The sequence below is a fragment of the Gobius niger genome (genome assembly GCF_951799975.1).
Source record: "Gobius niger genome assembly, chromosome: 14".
Taxonomy (NCBI): Eukaryota; Metazoa; Chordata; class Actinopteri; order Gobiiformes; family Gobiidae; genus Gobius; species Gobius niger.
In genome coordinates this window covers 18,345,176-18,367,742 of record NC_136865.1, presented here as the reverse complement: position 1 = coordinate 18,367,742, position 22,567 = coordinate 18,345,176, and the positions used below count along the sequence as shown (strand labels likewise).

The 22,567-nt window shown below is 40.1% G+C and overlaps 1 protein-coding gene across 1 annotated transcript in view; it reads left to right on the top strand.

Moving 5' to 3' along the window:
* LOC306974403 (CUB and sushi domain-containing protein 3-like) overlaps positions 1–22,567 on the top strand; it is a 383,839-nt gene that overhangs the window by 256,597 nt on the left and 104,675 nt on the right. Inside the window, exons 11-18 of the mRNA XM_079571635.1 lie at positions 2,709–2,812; positions 3,451–3,563; positions 16,660–16,842; positions 17,374–17,700; positions 19,964–20,158; positions 20,904–21,042; positions 21,778–21,965; positions 22,364–22,552. Of these exons, the coding sequence (XP_079427761.1) occupies positions 2,709–2,812; positions 3,451–3,563; positions 16,660–16,842; positions 17,374–17,700; positions 19,964–20,158; positions 20,904–21,042; positions 21,778–21,965; positions 22,364–22,552 (1,438 nt within the window). The remainder of the gene's footprint in view (positions 1–2,708; positions 2,813–3,450; positions 3,564–16,659; positions 16,843–17,373; positions 17,701–19,963; positions 20,159–20,903; positions 21,043–21,777; positions 21,966–22,363; positions 22,553–22,567) is intronic.

The following is a 22,567-nucleotide window of genomic DNA, read 5'->3' as shown; positions in this document are numbered from 1 at the left end:
TATGGCGTGTTGTGTAAATAAATCCTTGTCTAAATTACAACTAATGTACTCTCTTCTTGTAAAAATGAGACAGGATTCCTGGCTCCAGCCGCCCCAAAGTGGAGAGTATTCGTCCCTAAACTCTTGCGCTCGCCCTTTCATGTAACTAACCATTGCTACGCTGCCAAATAAACTACTGTCTTAAAATCACAATCATGACACTTTTCTTTATATTTATCATGTCTCTTCTCAGTCATACTCTGTAGCATAAGCTGCTTTTACACTGCCTTTTTGGGGCAGGTTGGCAAAGACATGGGGGGATGTGGGTGTTGCAACAGGCAAGGCAACACAAGTCACATGGCATTGTCAGTGGCATTGTTGCTGTTGGATGATTTTGCTCCTCGGAATATTGAGGGTTCTATTTGGAATGAAAACCCTGAACAGTTGAACTGAGGAACGTCTTCCCTTGAAAAAAAACATACCTGTACAAATGACCACTTGAAACCACGTTCTCATATCTGAATCCTTTTAAAGGCAAACAAGCCTAAAATAGAAACAATCCAGATTGCGCTATCTCCACATATAATCAGTCACGCTTGTTTATCTTTTCGCACATGCCTTACTTTGTCCCCAGAAGACCAGGTCAAAAACTTGAAAGGAACTGTGTTGATGGTGCTTTGGTTCAAAGAGAATGTCTGAATGCAAAAAACTATATATATATTAAAAAAACACCCATACTATGTCAAAAATATACACACACAGATACAGCGCAATTCCCCACTGTCGAGATTGTTGTTTTTGAAGTTGCAAAATATTGCGTTTGGAAAAAATAAAAAAAATCCTCCCAAGACAAAAACAAAGAGGGTGAATGAAAAGCTGGGGGGAAGGACAGCCACCCCCAAGGGTCAAATCATGAATCTAGATTGAAACCTTTCAGATCTGCTCATTACATCAAAGACGAGCTCATTATTGCCCGGATGTTTCCTCTGTTACCTCCGCCCGCTCTCCTCCTTCCTCCCTGTATGCCTCCGTTTCTTGTCTTGCCCTGCCTTTTTTCTTTTGGTTGCTGCCAAACTGTGTTCCCCTTTTGGTTGGAGATGAAACAGGAAGTGTAAGCTAAATAATTCCTGATCAGAGGTTTGTAGTGTAGCAGCTTCTCGTTACCCTTTCTCTCTCTCTCTCTATAGTAGAGATGTTTTAAACAGTCAGTATCCCAGCATGGACGCTATGTATGATTAGCCCTCTTGCCTCATAGTTGGAAGGACGGATGTTCAATACCGAGACCATGCAAAGTTTGCAAACCTTTCTGTGTGGAGTTTATCACCCGCAACCAGGTAGGTTTCCTCCGGGTGCTCAGGTTTCCCCCATCAACTCCATCTAGGTAGTTCTGACCATGAACCTGTCTTAAGTTCTGGAGATGGGTGCCTGGGGGCTGCATTGTGGTCGGCCACTGCTTTGGATAGGTTGGCTCAACCCCAGCATTGAAGGCAGATGACAAAATACATATGGGGAAAATATGTGCAGTTCATCCTTAAAGAAGAACTAAGTAACTTGTCAACCTCAATAAGTCATTTTCGTAGTCCCTCTGGGGGTAATACAAGTGTTTATGGGATTATTGGGGGGTCTTTCACCTCCCCCTGGTGTCTCTTCAGAGTCGGAGGTGCAATACACACTAATAGAATCATGATGAAGAAGCTAGCAGGCTAACAGGCAAAGCTAACTGCGGACCAGCGCCACTTTAGCAGTGTTTGAGTGAAAAAAAAAGATCTCCATTGTGTCATTGAGTTGTGGCACAATGTACAATATCCCTCTCTCCCTTTGTCTTTTCTGTCAGCGCAGTATTTACTTTCACGAACAATTAATGAGTAAAAAGTAAAAAGTTAAAAAAACGCAACATGCTACGACACCTGCAGTGGAGCTTATGGCCTCTAGGAGGATGAGTTACTTAATAGTGCTTTAACTTTGTTTCATTGTTTTTGTGGTCTCGTGTACAGCACTTTGGAAATGTTTTGTTGTTAAAAGCAGTTCTAAGTAACTCATGCCAAGCACCACTGCAGGTGTCATAGCATGTTGCGATTTTTTACTTATTAATTGTCCCTGAGAGTAAATACTATGCTGACAGAAAAGACAAAGGGAGAGAGGGATATTGTACATCCAATGACACAATGGAGATCATTTTTTTCACTCAAACTTGGCTGTAAATACCGTTTAAGTGGCGCTAGCCCGCATTTAGCTTTGCCCGTTAGCCTGTTAGCTTCTTCGTGATTCCATTAGTGTGTATTTGGGCCTCTGACCCGGTGCAGGCAAAGGCCAGAGACACCAGGGGGAGATGATCCCATCAACACTTGTATTACCCCCAGAGGGAATACGAAAAGGAGTTATTGAGGTTAACAAGTTACTTAGCACCGCTTTAAAGGTGCTATACAAATAAAAGTGAATTGAATTAACCTTATCATCATCACTCTTTTTGCTGTCAATACCATCAAAAGGAGCTGATGTTGAGCTGAGAATATACAGTTGTTTGAGTTTTTATTATTTTTTACTCCTCATCTCCGCCAGACCTCCTGTTTATTTGACCTACGAGCATCTATAATGTATAATTTGAAACGTCTACTGCCCTTTCACAGCCAGTAATATTATCATATAGATTAACATGATCCTTGAGCTCCCTATGATGAATGCGCATCATCCATCACACTGACAGCTGTGTGTTTGTGTTTGAACTGCAGGTAATTCAGATCAACTTCGAAGAATTCGACCTGGAGATCGCGTACGACACTCTCACTATCGGAGACGGCGGCGAAGTCGGCGATCCCACCACCATTTTACAAGTGTGAGTGTTACAGCGGCCATCACTCTGCGCGGGATGTAAAATCTTACACAGAACAGCTGCCCCGCTACGACTCGCACATTTTATTATGCATTTAACATGTCGAAAATACTCCCATCCACTTGTAAATTTCAGTGCTATCCGTTTTGACTCTGCTCATTGTACACTGTCAGCAGCCTGCGTAGTTTTAAACCCTGTCACGCAATTAGACAGATCGTAAAAAACAGCGGTGGGCGCTATACATGAGCCACTTAAAAAGATTAACTGTTCTTGACTTTTAAAAATGCTCATCAGTGCCCTGTAGCATAATACACACACAACCTTTACAGTGTGAATGACTCTGATTGGATATGCCCACCAACATGTCCAAACTCTCAAGAGTACTTCATGTTGTGTTGGCACAGTAGCCTTGACTGAAGATTGTGCGCCTATGATGACTATTTTCATTATCAGTTGCAGAGATGTAAACAACACTTATTGAAATAAAAGTAGAAGTAGAGTATTATATATTAGCATGAGGGTTCACACCAAGTACCAGCTAAACCGTGTCTAAAATAGGACGACACCAGGACTGAAGTCATTCTGAAAACAATTTATAGAGAGACCACAAGTACCCATACATTTTGTTTTCTTTTGTCCAGTCTTTCAGGAAGCTTTGTTCCAGACCTGATTGTGAGCATGACCCATCAGATGTGGCTCCATCTTCAAACAGATGAGAGCGTGGGATCAATAGGTTTCAAGATCAACTATAAAGGTAAGTGCTCTGGTGAAACATATTTTTCGAGAAGGAAGAAGTATTTTGACATGAGATTTCCTTTTAAATGGTGCTATATTCTGCGGATAAGAATAGTTTCCTGAGATAGCGGTTCATCTTCCTGAAGCAGACACTGACGTTAAAGGCTGCCGTCTTCTTGATCAATGTAAATGTGATTAGAGCCAGTGAAACCTGGAGGAGAGGTTTGCAGCGGAGGTGAACTTTGTGGGGCCTCGTTTGAGCTCCATCATCATCAGATTTATGCTCTTAATGAGGTCACAGGACCAGGTCTGTTCTGCAGTGACTTACAAGCACCAGAACAGTGACACTCCGGTTTTGATCTATCTTTGCCCTTTAGCACCAGCCGACCTTCGTTGTCACATTCAAATGAAATGATGAGGGGCGAGCCTGTTCGGATTTCCTTTTGCGCTAGCGTCGTACATTTATTTAAGCTTGTATAATATTTGCACAGTAGTATGGTATTGTCATCACACAAAAACAAAGGTAAAGACAATAACATGATGTTTATGTTCTTTATGTTTTTTTTATCTTTATCTTTTTGTACTTCTGTGATAATTTCAAGCAAAAATTCATTAAATCCCTCCAACCCTCCTCGGCCACTCCCTGCACACGCCCCTTGATCTGTAGACTTTATCGTCCCAGCCGTATTTAAGACCTAGTGCTTTTATCTAAGTGCAGATTTGGATCATCAGACCACGGCAGTTAAAAATAGCCTTAAGGTCGAGCTAACTCATAATCCATAACGGACGTCTCCGGTGGGATTTTGCTATAGTTGCATATATCCTCATTCATTGAGTCTGAGTCATTTCCTTAAGGAGATCAATAGAGGAATTAATGGAGAGGAGGGCCATTTAAATGCAGCCATGCTTATGTATATGCTCCATTGGGCGGCCATACTGTTCCCCGGCTCCTCTCTCGCTCCTCTGGGATTAAGCTGCAACACACTGGGTCCACAAGTTAAACTATACTGACGCTAATGCGCTTTTAATATACACGGCAGATCACACAAATATGGCAACGCAAGATGTGTTCGAGCTGCGCACAGACGGAGTGCTGTTTGCTTACATGTTTAGTAAATAGGTTCTGTAATTGCCTTTGTAATTTGGAAGTGATGCCGCTGTTGTTTTCGCTTTTATGCTTTTGACATTTACAGTCAGAGTGAGTGAGATTACGCAGTGTGTTGTTGTGAAGAGAGCGCTGTGTAGAAAAAGAAAGCTGGCATACGTAGATATGGACAAAATGGGGACAAATGATGTTTGCCACATGCAATGTAGACACATAATTATAAGCTTCTGACTAGAGGCCATTTTTGCCAATAGTTGCCAGAGACATATCCTGTACATCTACAAAATGTTTTTTGTCTTTTTATTTTGCCTAAAACAGAAATCATCTCTTCTGCATTCTTGAAGAGTAGGAGGGCACAAAAACAACAACTATTCTGGCATATTCTAGGCCAGTGCTGCTACGATGACCAGTAGATTGTGCACATCTGCTTGAATCTGTGACCACATGTTGACACATATAATGTGTTATGATAAACTAAGTGGGGAAATAGAGGCTGCCAGTGTATACTTTTTAAAGCTGTATCGCACTGACCTTGGTGCTGAAATACCCACATTATCAGGAGCAGAGCCTTGCTGCAAAGTCACCCACTGTACAGTGTATGTTTTGTGGGTGCGTTGGACTCGACAGGTCCTCCATCAGAGAGCCAACGAAGCTGTAGCCGACAAGTCACTCACCTCTCTCTCCCGTCCCACCCCCTCCATGTCTGCCTGTGCCATTTTTCCTCATTAGCTGCCTCTATATCTCAAACCGTCGAAAAATCACCACATTTTGTCCTGGTCGCCCTGTAATGCACTTTTGTGTCCCAGCCATTACCACTGAAGCCACCGCTCCTCTTTGGGCTCACCTCTCGAGTTGAGTTGCTTCTTCACTTATGCACTTTTCATTTGTCGTGTCAACATTATCTTTTATCAAAGACAAGGTCACAGCTCCACTCACTCAAAGCACACACTGCATATTATTGACATGCTGCTGATGGACCACTGTAGGCATGTAGAATAAAACACTTCATTTCATACCACTACTTCATTTCGTGTGTACTCCAAATACTTTTGCAATAACCTAATAAACTTCGATGATTCACTTAATATCATATGTCCATGCGTGACAGGCGCTATACAAATAAATCCTTCCTTCCTTCCTTCCTTCCTTCCTTCCTTCCTTCCTTCCTTCCTTACTTACTTACTTACTTACCCAATTGAGCCAAATTTAATTTAATCACTTACAATCTAATTTTTAGAGACATATTTGATTCCACATATTAATGCTAAAGTAGATTTTTATGAAGCCAGTAAACAATGTCATTATAATGATATCAAATTGAGAGTCTGAGAGCCCACAGACAGAAGAAAAATGACTTCTCCAGTTTCAAAGCTTTCCCTTTGTGTAAAATATTGGGAAGCAAATTGGATCAAACTGAAGCAGTGTTGATATGTTGTATGCCTGTGAACATGCCACATATAGTCTGTGGAACCATCATTCACTCATGCCATGTCTGTAGATTTAAACTAGCACTGCAGCAATGCTGTTATATTTTACATTACAGAGAATTTCTGACTAAGCCATGAATAAATCATGTTTTCAAAAGATTATAGTATGTGTCTTTGCACAGGCCATAAAAGAATCTATTGAGGTGTCACATCTTTTTCTGCCTATACATGATTGTGTTTGAGTTATACTGTACATAAGCACCTCCAAAGCATAATATTACCCTAATGTTTTTTATGGTCTGACTTCGGAGACAATAAAACAGCGACTCAGTCATTTATTTTCATTTTCAAAACGATGAAAAGAGATATTGAATGCGTTGGAACCAAGGATGCATGTCAGGCTTCCTTCGAGAGGTGTATTCGTGGAAGCTTGTTTGAAAGTGTTTTATTTTGGGGGTTGAAAACAAGACAGCTGCAGTATCTTGAACTGGCTTCATGGACAGGAGTACCTAGATGGAGGATACAGACACAGAGACAACATACAAATCATCAGGCTGTATTGAATTGTATTGCATTGTGTTGTAGTATGCCATTTAATCTAATATACCATAGCCTAAATAGTTACTATATCGACCAATGAACTGAAGCTTATTGGCAGAGAGCATTGCTGTCTAACTCTAACACATACATTGGTGGTGCATGCAAGTAAATGGTTGAGACAATCCATAACTGAACAAAAAAGTTATATAAAACAACAAAAGAATACATGTTTGAATTAATGCGTTTGTGTGTATGTGCTGTTGTTGTTGCTGTTGTTGTTGTTGTTGCTGTGGTTGTTGTTGTGATGTGTTCAATGAAGTGCTTTATTGTGTGGCCTAAGCTCTTGCTTATTCATCTTGCGTGTATTGTTTTAGCCTTACAATTTGAAAGAGCACTTTGATGGTTGGTTACCCCTGCCTTGCCACACTGTGTACCATCCCCAACTCGATTTTCTTCAGAGATTTCCGAGCTGCCACCGTGCGGGATTTTGAGCCGTGCCATTACTTTCTATAATTTAAATGCGGCAGCTGCCAATTGGATTGATGCAGGATTCAACGCTGCACACAGAGCAAACCGTCTGTTCCACTTAGTTATACCATTCGGATCGTGCCAAGTGAAAGAGGCGCAGATGCTGGCTCGCCCCCGCTCACCTTACCCTCTCAAAAAAAATAAAAATAATAAATTGATGAAGTAAAATCAAAAAATGGCGTGTTTGGGCACCTGTATATTGCTCGCAGACGGTCAAATGGACAAGTGTCTTGAGAGCTGCCAGTCAGGAACAGTGTGAGGGGGACATACGGCAGGGCAGGGGTCACTTCACTAATAAGGACGCTTCAGTCATTGGAGCTGTCAGTCCAAATTAATTAGAAATACTTGTGACGGGATTCATGGTTCTTTGAATTGAGTTCACTTGAGCCCCGTTAAACAGACCGGCTTATTTTATCATTATTTTGTAAGAAGCCAACTTATTAAGAGCAGAAAGGTGATATGGTTCTGTGCAGTCCTGTGTAGTCCCTATCTTTTAACAAATGAGATCTATTCATAAAGAGACATGAGATTATAATGAATTGTGTTGACATTGAAGTGAGAAACAGAGGCTGGATGGATGTTTTTCCTCCAGGATGACCTTTACCTGGTCACCTCTTCTGTGACGATCATGCACAAGATCCTGCCAACAACGCCTGAACTGTTGTAGATATGTTGTTGTCGAAACACGTACATGAGCAAATCAGGCTGACTGGGTGCCTGTGAAAATATGGAACAAATCTTAGACAGTTGTAACCAGGCAGCTCAGCAGCAATGAACTTCGTGAATCCAAGATTGACATTACAACACCATGGTTTTATTTATATGTTTGTGACCCAATGTTCTAATCAGTTTAGGGAATATGTTCTCGAGATCACTTAAAGCAGTACTAAGTAACTCTTGCCCCTAGAGGCCATAAGCGCAACTGCAGGTGTCGTAGCAAGTTGTGATTTTTTAACTTTTAACTGGGACTACAGATGAAAATTAGCCATTGAGGCTAACTCTGGCATATTTACATGTGGACTTTGAGGACTCATGTTAATTAATATGCACTGTCCCATCTTAAATAAATAAATAAACGTATTAATTGTTTTGGAGAGTAAATACTACGCTGACAGGAAAGGCGAAGGGAGAGAGGGATATTGTACATCCAATTATACAACGGAAATAATTTTTTTCACTTATACTTGGCAGTAAATACTGTTTAAGGGGACGTTAGCCCACAGTTAGCTTTGCCCGTTAGCATGTTGGCTTCTTCGTGATTCCATTAGTGTGTATTGCTTGCTCCGGTCCGGTGGCAGTCAAGTTGCAAACATGGTTTTCTGGCCAGGGGGAGATGAAAGGCCCTCCAATCATCGCATAAACACTTGTATTACCCCCGCAGGGACTACGAAAAGGATTTATTAAGGTAAACACGTTACTTAGTACTGCTTTAAATTTCATATTAAAAAATATCTCTTTGAATGCCATATCTTGTGATCCTTATCATCATGGCCTTAGCACAGGTTTCTTATCTTTCTGTTCACTAATATTCCTGTGCATTTTATGAATATTGGTCAGTAGATGGAGTACTAGCTTTATTTCTATAGTAACAGGCTCATTGAAAGATAAATTGTATATAAACTGCACGTTAAACTTTCTCTTAAGTCTTTCAAAGTAAGATCTAAACAGAATTATCCAAACGATAAAAGTTTTTTCGCTGTCATGTGTCAGTTGTGTCGACCTTTAGTTGGATAGATAACACACCGTATGAAGCTCTGCGGCACTGCCCTCTTCTCAGTCTAACTTTATAAATGGTTGTGTTCCAGTGGTGAATCATCTCGCCAAGTGCTTTATTTTTGCATAATGCGTTCATCCTGTCTGGGTTGTGAAAGCAGAGGGTGGATGTAAAGTGCAGAAAAGCATGTACAGCTCACTCCTCAAACCTGTCAAAAAGTTAAAGGCAGGGGTTTTATTATTATTATTTATTCAATCTCATTTTCAGATGCAGCATTTTGCACATTTGCTGATTGCCTCTAAAGTGCATATTTGATTTGTTTGTTATTAAAGACTAACATATATTTTAATATCTTTTCAAAATGAATAAACAGGAACGACTTTTTATTTATTTATTTATTTATTTTGCAATTATGTAATGTGAAGTTAGGGAACCTATACAATGCCCCCTTATCCCTATGTTATTGTGTATTTGAAAGTTTACAGCTTTTCACTCACTGAATGTAGACACACTAGACTGTTCATGATACAGTATTAATACAATTCATATTATAAATAACTCCCCATTATCCAGATTGCATGTTTTGTCCTCAATGGGCAGGGATAGCGCTTCTCTTTGGTCCTCATGGCGGGTCGCTGACATAGCTGCAATACCGCCCCATAGTGGCTTCTGTTGACTCCAGAAGGTTCAATATAACATGGAAACCAATGGGGACTTTACACATGTCAAAAACAACTTTAAAGCCTGGCTCCAAAGAGTCATATTTTTTTCTAAAAAAAAACACACAAAAAACAAAGTGTTTCCTCTTGTGACAACTCTGTTGAGAGTTTAATAGTTTTAACATTGTTGGGTTTTTATGGAATTCTAAAGTTTTAACTTTAGGCTTTGGTTGACAGGCCGTATAGAACTGTGGAGGCTCAGGTCCACTCACCTCAGGAGGGCGGGGCTTCCCTTCTTTTCGCTCTGTTTAGGAACATGTTCTCAGGGTGTGTGCCATGTTCATTTTACATACCACATGGAAACATTGCCATGAATGGGAATGGGCTCTCTCCCGTATCTTATATCTACATTTACTACAACTTTTTTAAGGAGTTACTTTTTTGTTCAGACTCGTATTTGCTTTAGTTGACGGTTGAAGATTTTTTTCTACATCAACCATCCAGTGAATTATTTATTTATTTTTTCTGGCCAACTTTTGTCACTGGCTCTGTCCTCATCCAATCAGAAGACTGGTTGCAACCCAAAAAAAATCTTCCTGGTGTCATGATAGCAATGGTGTATGCAGTGCATACGATTTTCCCAATAAAACCAGATGCAATTAAATATATGCTCCATCCTAATGGTATAATGTCAGATTTTACATCTAAGATTTTATTTTATTCCTTTTATCACACTTTACATTGATCAATTATTTAAGACAGAAGCATGTCAAGGTAAAATTCTACCGCAAAGTTAACCCTTATAGATATGTTTGTAATGGTTCTGTGCCAAGAGAGTAAAAACACTTTATTTTTGGCGCGCTTAAGATTGCAGAAAAATAATTGTAATTTCTACCTGCCATGCTATGTGCCCACGCCAACTCCTAGTATTAGTGTAAATGTGCTCTGTGTGCGTGGGAATTGTGTTGGCTCCTGTTGGGCCGGTGGGACGGTAGTAATCCTAGAGTGGCGGCCAGGTACTGAGCAGCACTGCCTTAATCACACCGCGCTAAACAGCATTTCATTCAGAGAGGAGGAAATACCATGAAATGCGAATTCATGAAATATTCATCCACAACGTAACAAAAAAAAAAAAAGTGCTGCAATTTTACTGTCTAAAGCCTCGGCGGCAGCACCAGGGGAGTGGTTGGCCAGGGTTGTTTTTTATGCGTTTGTATACAGGTCTATGCATGAGGCCAGGCAGAGGTTACTTCATCACAAAAGTGTAAACAACATTTCATTTTCCTCTCATGAATAATTGTCACACTGAGCATAGGCAACACTGTTGCTAATGTGGTACTTCTGATGTGGACCAAATCATTGTGGAAAAATTGCACGTTGGAATGTAAAATGATAATAGCTTCCATTTATATGGTTTGGTCACAAGGCTTGGGTGTATTTATTAAATAAAAGTATGAAAAAGAAGTCATACAAATGGTCAATAGCACAGTTATAGACCCCCAGTAGTCATTCGAACAACTGAGGAACCCCACCCTAAAAAGGAATTACATAGTCTAATCATTTCAAGCAGCAAAACATTCAAAATATCAATCAATCAAAACATTTTTATAGAGCACTTTTCACACAAAATTGTAATACAAATATGTCGTCTATACTTCAACTATTATTTCAATAATTTATTCAGTTATTTCACATCAATGCATTAGTATATGTGGTTTTGAATTCTACAATTAGTTGTATGCATATAATCAAATCTTCTTGGGACTCCTCCTCAGTGTTTTCATGGTCCCTCAGGGAGTCTCGTTCCCAACTTTTGGAACCCTATTGTCCCAACTAAAAGCCACACTGTTCAACACGTTGCCCAAGAAACTAAACTGCTGTAATTAAACTCTTGATATAACACGCAAACATGCCGGCCATTCCGAACATGCTTGTAATAATCAGCTAGACACTGACAGTGTTAATATGCAGTGTTATCAAAATAAAGCACCTAAAGGACCTAATATGTTTTAATCCCCATGTTTGGCGACCTGTAGTCACAGCAGAGCAATGGAGGCTGGTATAGTCGCGGGTTTGAGGCGACGTGAGCCCACTCCAAGTTAAAAAAAAATGTTTTTATCTTTTCGCTCAAAATCAGAGCAGTGTTATTGTGTTTTAAAATCTATCTACTAGGTAAAATAAATGTTACACTGTAAGCCTGCATACACGCGCACATATGTAAAATGGTGAAGACATAGTAGCCTTCTCCAATATTCAATTTTAAATCTAGTTTATAATTTTATCATGATTTTGTTTGTACAGACACAGTTACATCCTTGTATAAACGCACTGTAACATTTGTACCCACAAAAATAGTATGTCCTTGGTTTACTTGACTAACTTCAAAGCAGCCCCTAAAGGCCACAAGCGCTACTGCAGGTGTTGTAGCATGTTGCGTTTATTTATTATTTATTGTCCGTGAGAGTAAATACTACACTGACAGAGACGACAAAGGGAGAGAGTGATATTGTACATTGTGATACAACTCAACTACACAATGGAGATCATTTTTCACTCAAACTTGGCTGTAAACACTGCTAAAGCAGCGCTATCCGCAGTTAGCTTTGCCCGTTAGGCTGTTCTTCTTCGTGATTCCATTAGTGTGTATTGCGCCTCCGGGTCGGAGCAGGGAAAGTTTCAAGTAGGTTTTCTGGCCAGAGACACCGAGAGAGATGAAAGACCCCCCAGTCATCCCATCAACACTTGTATAACCCCCAGAGGGACAACAACAAGGATGTATTAAGGTAAACAAGTTGTTTTAATATCAGAAAATAACTTTATAATCCCATGTAAAAATGCATCTTCAACACTGGCAGTTAGATCAATGTCCAAAGTCTAAATTAGATATTAGTACAGTTCAGTACACAATGCAATTACACCAAAGAAGAACATCCATTATTGAAATACACAGACAGGCACAAGATGGCAAACAATAACAAAACATGACCTTTTTAATGCCGATGTTGCATTGGGGGAAAATAATGACAAAAAGGAAAATACTGAAGCGATAACTACTCGTCTGTGTGGCCATTTTAATCAGTAACCACCTCCCTTAAAATGTTAACAGCTTTTAAAGAGGACTCAATGGACTGGAGCGGTGCTGTGCTCAACAACAAGGCACCATTTCGGAGCCAGTTTGTCATGAAGTAATTGTAAAGCGGCTCCAGATGGTTGAGAGATCATTAGAAAGGGAAGGGCCCGTTTAACCTTCCTTAAATATGGCCGTGGTACATATTTATGGGTTTCTCTTCCTATGTTTGGTTCAGTAAGTCTTACTCAGGGGCATCAACTAATTAACAATTTAGAGTTTTAAGTTTTTGTCATTTTAGATTATCCTGTAGAAAACTGTATGAAGAACTAATCATTGCCCAGTTTCTCAAATTGTGTGTGAACTCACTGCCGGAAAACTATAGTGCTTGAGCCAAATGTGTGAAAATTGGGTCCAAGCTTCCGAGTACTTTATTGTATCCACTGGGAAATTCTTCTGCATTTGACCCATACCCCAATGCCACTGTTTGAGTCGTCTCCAGATCTTAGCAGATTGTGCACAGTAAGTCTCACTCAATTGGGGAAGTGAACCAAAGGCCATGTTGCTGTGAGGGACATAATCACTCAGCCATTGTGCCCCCTCAAAGTATGAAAGAAAATTGGAAGCTAAACAGCAGAGTTGTGCTTTTTTAAGATATAAAGGGATGAGAATCACACTTTACCGAACAAGAAAAGACATCTTTCTTTCATCTTCCTGTTATTTTCAATGTTCAAACGCTCATCATTGGCTTGGATTGGAAGCAAAAAAAGTGTTTTGTGTTGTTTTTTCCCCCAACGGAATTTACCAATAGCAGTGACGTCCATTCAGCCACATATAGTATGACACAAACTGTATCCACATATAGAACTAGCATGAAGTGTGCTCTGTTGAAAACACTTCTCCTACGTCAGCACAGCACACCATATGATGGCCTTTGCATTTACTTACAACTGTCTCAAGGGAATACAGCAACACTATTTGCAAAACATAGACAAATGATAAAAATATATAATAATAATAATCAGTCAAGTAAAAATATCGACCATTCCAGATTAAAGTCAGGCCTTTGTTAATCCCTTAATTTAGATAGGGCTCAATCACACAGTAGTCTCCTTAGTAGAATACATTTACATATTTGCAAGTGTTAAGAAGAGTAGCAGAAGGAAAAGCTCTTCAAATGTCTTTATTTCCTCTCCATGTGAACCATTTTGACGCCCTTGTTTTTTAAAAGCAGTATTTGCAAATGTATTCTTGTCTGAAATAGATTATAAGCATAGCCTTATTCGATTCTGAATGAAGAAAAAGATGGGAAAATATGCAATCAAAGTTTTTTTCCTTTTTTTTTCATTCATTTGCGATATAAGACCTTGCAAGTTAAAGGTGTAGGACGTCAACAGTGCCTATGATAATAGCTTCTATCGCTAAATGATTTCGGCGAACGGCCCATTGATCCTGATTTAATTCAGTGCAAAAAAAAAAAAGCCACAAGCAGTCAGTGTATCCCCTGGTGTGAAAGTACTTGAATGCTGTAAAGGTTTTGTAGAGGAATGTTTCAAACTGTGTCTCTCCAAAGCAATTTGTCCTCCATTCTCCCTCTATGGCGCTGTGCATGTCGGTTTGTGTGCTGGCCTTGTGTGTGTTAGGCACTATGTGATTGGTTGAAGCGGCGTCCCTCATAAAGGCGATGTCATGATGGAAATTAATGCAATACATCACTACCACAGGCCCAAGCCCGCACCAAAAAACACACACCCACGTTTGCTAACAGCACAAAATGCAGACTCTGACTCTGTGCCACGGGCTACTCCTGTAAATAATACTGGGAATAAGAAAAGGAGGGCAGGGGGAGTGAAAGGGGTGCCAGGCAGGGGAGTGAAGATTCTAGGGTTCTTAAAATACTGAACAGCAATTCAGCATCGCAGTTCGGACCTTACAAAACGGAACATTATAAAACAGAATATCAAAGAGTTTTTCACGAAGGAAAGAATAGTGCATTTGGGAAAGGTGCAAAATTCTGCTGAAGGCAAAGGTTTTGTCTGACAATGCGATTCAAGTACAGCCATCTACAATAAAGGAAATCTTACCCAAAGGCACTGTGTACTTCTGTTAACAATGGGCAGTGTAGTCTGGCATAGCACACTGCTTCAAAAATAAGACTCTTGGCTATTTGACTCTGTAGCTCCACATGGCATTACTAGCAATAGGTGTTCATGTTGGGCAAAAATGTATGGTTTGAGAATAGATGTAATGCTGAGAGAAAACATATTTAGTTTTGCAGGTGTGATACACTCGATGTGACCTAGTGTATCTGTGTCCCCAACACCTGTTCCCATTCAAGTCCTAAAGTTGTATTGATCTTTTGGGGAACATGGGGGCGCTGCGGTTAGCGCTCTTGCATCACAGCAAGGGTTCAATCCCCAGGCTTAATGGGGTCTTTCTGTCTGGAGATTGGATATTCTCCCTGTGCCCGGTTTCTTTTTGGTGCTCTGGCGCACTCGGGGGAAACTTCGGTTTCACCTACCACTAAAAAAGAATAGGCCGGGATGAATAAGAGATGCAGTTGAGTCCTGGAAGGGTGGCGCTTCCTCAGTGCCTGAAACCTTGGTGGGGAGACAAGTCCCGCTGTTCTCAGTCCACAGTATTATTTGTAACGAACATACACCCTTTTGTCACTAATTTCGGACTGTGCAATTAATTGAAATTCAATTACGATTTCGATTATGACACAATAAACAATTACAAAAATAGTATAATAGAGAAAAAACGATTATTAAGGATGCCCTCCTTGTTTATCCAAAGCGCAGAAAGTCCCTTATTTGTGTGACAAGTCTGATGCAGTTAACGACCAGCGCTGCGTGATGAACTATTGTATTTGTCTCAGTAAAACTTTTAACAATCTTTAGAAGGAGCTCTTGTGATAACGCCTCTGATAAGTGCTCACCTTTTGCAGAAAGAAGAACAGACATTTAGAGTCCTTTTCCCAGGCGCTGGTTGTGTGGTGTAGGCTATACGAGGAACCAATCTCACAAACAGAGCTCCAAACAAGCTTGCATCATTTCATGCCGCTGGGATGATTGTTTTTGTGCCCTTCGCATTTCACATGCTAACGGCAAATGCTTTTTGTCCGGCATAAAAACATTAGCGCTGTGTGATGACGTCATCAGGCTGCGCAGCTCTGTTTCCTTTTGTAGGTGTGAGGGCTGGCCAGCAGGGGGCAGGTGTGAAATAGATCATTATAGAAACGTGAGCATATTTTATAAAATGTAGACTTTTTTATCCAGAAAATATTTAGCACAGTTGTTCTTTTATTAATGAATAAATAAGATAAAGACTCAAATAATCGTGATTCTAATTTTTTCGATAATCGAGCAGCCCTACTTGCAGTAGCTAGCCTTTTATAGGAATGCATACAAACATATAAGCACACAACTTTGCCTTGACTGGCATTTGTGGCAGTAGCATGTTCACAGCACGATAATGAACAAACAACAGGGCTATTCTGAGCATTTCCATTTGTATTGCAGTTGCTGTAAATAATCTGCTTGTGTAGGTGTGTAAATGAGCCTAATGAGTGATGCCAACTTAATGAATGCTGTCGAGCTATTAGCATGCGTGGTTTGGTGAAATACTGTATAGTTGTGTCTGCTACATTGATAAAATAGGCCTAATTAACACGTTTTAAAATTCCTGTTGGCAATGTGTTTCGTTGATCACTCGGAACACTCAGAATGTGTTGTAAAAAGATTTCCTAGCTTGTTCCATAGTAAAATAGTGGATTTATTATTCACTTCAAATGATATGGACATTACAGAGTGTTACAGTTGTGATCAGACAGCAGACAGAATTGTCCCAGGGCACTTTTCTCTATTATTTATATTGTTGTTAATGTTGTTAATCGAGTCGAGTTCATGCAAGCTTTTCCTTCTGCCACAATGGTGTTTTATTTTGTAAGCGATTGACTCGCTAAGTAACCCTATTAGGCGAGGTCAGGTTGGATGTTAAGGTGGATCATTTGCCCCGATCAGTGCGGATGACACCCCGGTTAATGTGCACTTATAAACCTTTCTCTCAACAGAAATCGACAAAGAGAGCTGCGGGGACCCCGGCACACCCCTGTACGGGATACGAGAGGGGGACAGCTTCTCCAACGGGGGCATCCTGAGGTTCGAGTGCCAGTTTGGTTTCGAGTTGATCGGGGAGAAGACCATTTCCTGCCAGGACAACAACCAGTGGTCCGCGAACATCCCTATATGCATATGTGAGTGCGCCACCAGACACAGTGGGATAATAAAGCGTGGCATGAGGTTGGGCTGTGAGCTTGATAGCATTTGGTCTGACCTGTTGCCATGGTGATCCTGACAGCTCTGACTTTATGATGGCCCGAGGCGAACGATGGCCGATGACGTTGGAAATGAATATTTAACAAGAAACTTCTCCCTCACAATCATTTTCACTTTCTCTCTTTCCACTTAGGCGTTTGAGATGAATATTCCTTTAGTATGTTTGCGTATGAAGTTGGGCAATATGACAATAAACATGAAATTACCAATTTGGAGAGATTGTTGTATCGGGATTCTAATGCTCAAATACAGACACTCTAACCCCCCACTCCTATTATTGATCAGTCCCACCAGATCTGAGTGGGTGACAGGAAACAGGGGGTGTATCTTTCGGAGCTAGTGTATGAATAAACCCTGAATGTCTGTTAGAGTGTTCCACTCTCGAAGATCGACAAATCATTTCCGATTGTAATTTATTCCTATCACATTTGTCTCCTCCCCACTATCAGTCCCCTGCATGTCCAACTTCACCGCTCCGTCAGGAACAGTGCTCTCACCAGACTACCCGGAAGGCTATGGGAACAACATGAACTGCGTTTGGCTCATCCAGTCCGAACCAGGCTCCCGGATCCACTTGGCCTTCAACGACTTTGATCTGGAGGCGCCTTACGACGCGCTCACGGTGAAAGACGGAGAGACGAACGACGCCAATGTGATCGGGAGGTTTTCCGGAGCTGAGAGTCCATCTCACCTGACGTCCAACACCAACACGCTGCGGCTGGAGTTTCAGGCCGACCACTCCATGTCCGGCAGAGGCTTCAATATTACATATACCAGTAGGTTCTGCTCCTGCAGTTAGGGTTACACAATGTATCGCCAAATCAGGAAACGTCACAACTGTACAGAAAGAGGCCTCAGGATAATTTCCTGAGTTCTTCCAGCTTGCTAACACATCCTAAAACAATAACACTATAATTTGAAAATGTGCAAAACTTCAAAACAATTTTATCCTTGTTAAAAATAAAGTAAAAAAAAATACCACTCAAATATTGCTATATGTAATTGGTGATCTAATATCATATGATTTTATTTTTCAACTAAACTATATTTCTTCAATTTCTTTACTGCTATTTTATTTTAATCTAATGAAACTTTAAGTTTTAACTTTGTTAGCATTATAATTATATAGAGACAGGCGGATTGTCTGGAATCGTCATGTTTGATAAATAAATAAAGAAGAGAAAAATCTCCAGTTGCTGAAACTACTTTAACAAATGCAGAAATATTGATATAGTTTTCTACCCAATAAAGATACAAGGACATGGTACAAGCAAAGTGGTTCAACAGCTCATAAATACATACAATAACGGAGCTAACACGATGCTTTATGTTAACGCTAGCTAGCGCTAGCTATGACTGCCGTTTCTTTGCTTCTACTGAACAATCTGCTGTGAAATAATATCCATATTGACCTGATTTAGACTTGACTTTCTTTATGTGTGATTAATTAGTTCATACTCCACCAGAAAATGGTTAAAAAGAGTGGAAAATTGTGTTTCCCAAAAGATTCTGTTTTCCACCTCGGCAAAGCCACGCCCCCTTCTATGACGAGGTGCCGTCTGTATCTCTAGGATGTCACCTTGTTCTATTACTGTAGGTCGGTCACTCTGGCCGTTCAGTGTGTTTTTAATATAAATACCTTCATGTGCAAATAAACAAAACATTTTCCATGGCTCTGTTCCACTGAGTAATTGTGACTCACTTGGAGGTGTTTGCCATAGACGGCGCAGTGGCACGTCCGTTATAATGCGTAATTGAAACTAATTTACCAATTTACACAGTGTGCGTATTATATAATGAGGGTGTATTAGACAATTTAGTGTTATGCAGAATTGTTACAGTACATCCCTAGTTGTCACTGTATTCTCAGGCATGAAATTTACTAGTTATTGTCTCCTGGTTTATTTGGGCTGCAGAATCATAGATGAATTGTATTTGTAACAGCGTAACAATAGTCCCAAATGTAATCTAAAATGACCATAGTGTGAGGAAAATGCTGCTTAGATCATTACTGGTCCATGGCATTGAATCAAATATGAAGTGATAAGGATATAGAAAAAACAACACAGTAAACCTGAGGATTTAAAATGTTATTCCAAACGAACAGAATATGTAAAACATGGAAATCTGCAAAGACCCTTATACAGTTGAATGCCTTCCAATCTATGTTTTACACTGATTGCTATAATTGAAATACAATCACCACATAATTGGCCATTTGTTGTTTATTCTTTTCCTTTAACTTAATTACGATCAAAGTGTAGTCTTCAACGGCAGCCAGAAGAAAAGACAGTCAGGCGGGTCATTCTCAACGCTAAGAATAGAGGAGATAGAGTTGCACATAAAAAGTGTCACATGAAGACAATCAAAGAACTCAGACATCAGATAAACATGGAGTCTGCCTAATTAAGTCAAAAGAGGAAAGATAAGACTTTTTCAAATTGCTAAAATTATAGCGTCTTTAACCTGTGTCAAAAGAGAAAAGGAAAAATCAATGTTCTTTGGAAGAGATTGAAAAGAGAAGCTTTAGATATTTGGGAGACTAATTTAACAGACAACAGGCAGCGGCATGTTCAGTAAATATAAACTATTTGCTTTTGTTTGAAGGCATTGATCTTTAAACCCTGCTCCCCGATGTAGGCTAAGTAAACTTTTATTGTTGACAAAAATTGCTATTGATGTCGATGACTGGAAGACGGATGAGACTCCCCACGTCGCTTTGTATCAAATTACTCTGCTTTCTCTTCATTCTTCACTGCTGCAATGACATTTAAAAAAGTAAGATATTCGAAAGTCACAGCAGTCAACAATAATAGAGGACCTTTCACTATACAGAAATATACATTTGGAATGTTTTATCTGTTCTCAAAGCAGACAGAACCTTGTGGGATGGATCCACTAGTTGGCTTTAGCACACACACGGCACAAAGAGGGAAGGATTTCGAAAAGAGACCAGTGATGATTTGCTATGATGTGCTCGGAGAGTAAAAACTACAAGGAAAACTGCAATATCTTCCTAATTATGCGCTTTTCCCTCAGCGTTCGGCCATAACGAGTGCCCCGATCCCGGCATTCCCATCAACGCCCGGCGCTTCGGAGACAGCTTCCAGCTCGGCAGCTCCATCTCGGTGGTTTGTGAGGACGGTTTCATCAAAACCCAAGGAAGCGAGACCATCTCCTGTCAGCTCGAGAAAGGCAAAGTCATGTGGAGCGGGCCCATCCCGAAATGTGAAGGTAAATATTGACCGAATGCAGATTAAGGTTTCACTAGAATAATGTTTGTGAGATTAGTTCACAAATGTCTGAGCAGATTTTAAAATGGTAATAGCTTTTTGAATGAAAATGATGAACTACTTTTTATGCCTCAGCACACTTGTGACGAAGACTGCTTATTATAGATAGCCTTTACCCTTGAAGTAGCTAATAACTATAGAATATATAGCTCATGAAATTGTTGGCACTTGTCAAGTTAGTCCAAGTAGCTCATTACAGTGAAATATGGGAAGTTCTGACATTTTCTTTTGATGTAGCGCAGTAATAAATGACACATACTAGAACAAGAAAGAGCTGCTTTTAACCAATAAGGTTTGAGTCTTATGCTCACACAAAGAACACTAGTCTTCTTTTTCTTATGTATTTCTACACAATGCCATGCCACACCCATACAGCCATTGGGTCACAAAAAGGTCAATTACGCATAAATATCACAGGGTTTTTTTGTCATAAAAAGTTCCATAATGCAGCTTTAAGTAAAGGTCAAATACAGACCTAATGTCAGTGAGACAAAGACAGTCGCACTGAGAATACGAGGGGGCGTCCTGGCCCCACATTATACATAGTTTTACTGTGATCATTTGAAGGCCAAATTGTTTTTAGTTTTTAACTTTAGAAAGTTCTGGCTTCACACAAATGCAGCCTATTTAACATTATGTTAAGAGGTGTAAAACTAATATATGTCCTCTCACTCTCTCTATCACAGCTCCATGTGGAGGTCACTACTCAGCCCCTAACGGTGTGATCCTGTCTCCTGGTTGGCCTGGTTACTATAAAGACTCCCTCAACTGCGAGTGGGTCATTGAAACTGAACCGGGACGCTCAATCAAAATCACGTTTGACAGGTGGGTGGCACGTCCTGTATGCTGTAACGACCGAAATGTCCCAAAGTGGCTTCATGCATTAAAATAGCCATCAATTACTCTGTGGACTGACAAGTGGGAAACTAAAAGTTTATAGTGGTCTCTGGGAATTAATGTATACATTTATAGTCAGTTAATCTTTATAGGCTGTGTCATTAATATTTAAGGATTGGGTAATATGTAAATCATGAAAGGACTGGCAACATATCAACAATTCTTTGATAGACTTTAGATCTTTGTATTATTATTACATGTATTAAGATACAGTAGTTTTCCATACATTATGATAGAGTTACGATAACTGTATTTCATGCCATAAATGGCTTGCATATTGGTTGCATACAGTACATGTGTATTTTGTGCGTGTTTGCAATGTAATCTATATTGTTACAATATAGATTATATTGCAACAATGCTCTAATTGTTACAATATAATCTATTGCTGTACAGTGTTGGGCAAGTTGCTTTAAAATTAGCTTCACGCAACTGCAGATCTTATACGCCAACTTCCAAATTGATTTTGCCATGCTGCCATTTTTTAGGGGGAGTTTTTTCATTCATACATTTAAATGCACTTGTAACTCGAGTTACTTGAATTGTAATGACTAATACTGTATATTGTGTAAGTTATATGTTATATTCCTTAGTTACTGAAAATAGTTCTATGTTTTTATAAGTTGTTGCTTTTGTAATACGTTGCTCTGTTTCTTTTCCCAGGTTTCAAACTGAACTGGGCTATGACTTCCTGGAGATCCACGATGGGCCCAACCTGCTGTCTCCTATGGTCGGCTCCTTCAATGGCACCCAGGTCCCCCAGTTCCTGTTCAGCAGCAGCAACTTCCTATATCTCCTCTTCACTACCGATAACAGCCGTTCAAATGCCGGCTTCAAAATACTATATGAAAGTACGTTAGATATGAATGCAGTGTGCTTTATTGATATTGATATGTGGACATGCGCATAGTCGCTATCTGCCGCTGTGCCATTTCTTCTGTAGATAAGTGTTCAAATGTGTGCCTTGTTTATAAATAGCAAGGGTGTTATCATACGGTATTATTTTTCACTGCCTAACTGGGTATGTTGCTTCGAGACACCAGGTAAGTTACCATACGCGCTTGACAAGCTTTGAAGATAATTTTTAAGCCACGGAAAACAAAGCATCACTTGCAAATTATGGCGCCTTACCTGGGGAGTATAACGCTTACTTAATCCCTTATGTCTAGATTATGCAAATGTGTGAGATGAAAGCGGAGCGGCTTAATGCATTTTTGATGGTATTTCATTATTTTCTGTTTGCATCCAGGCGTTACGGTGGACAGCTACTCGTGCCTGGACCCTGGTATTCCCGTCAATGGGATCAGATACGGACAGGATTTCTCCATTGGATCTACGGTGTCATTCGGATGTGACTCTGGATACAGACTCAGCCACGAGGAGCCGCTGGTCTGCGAGAAGAACCACTGGTGGAGCCACCCTCTGCCCACCTGTGACGGTAAGCACATTATTA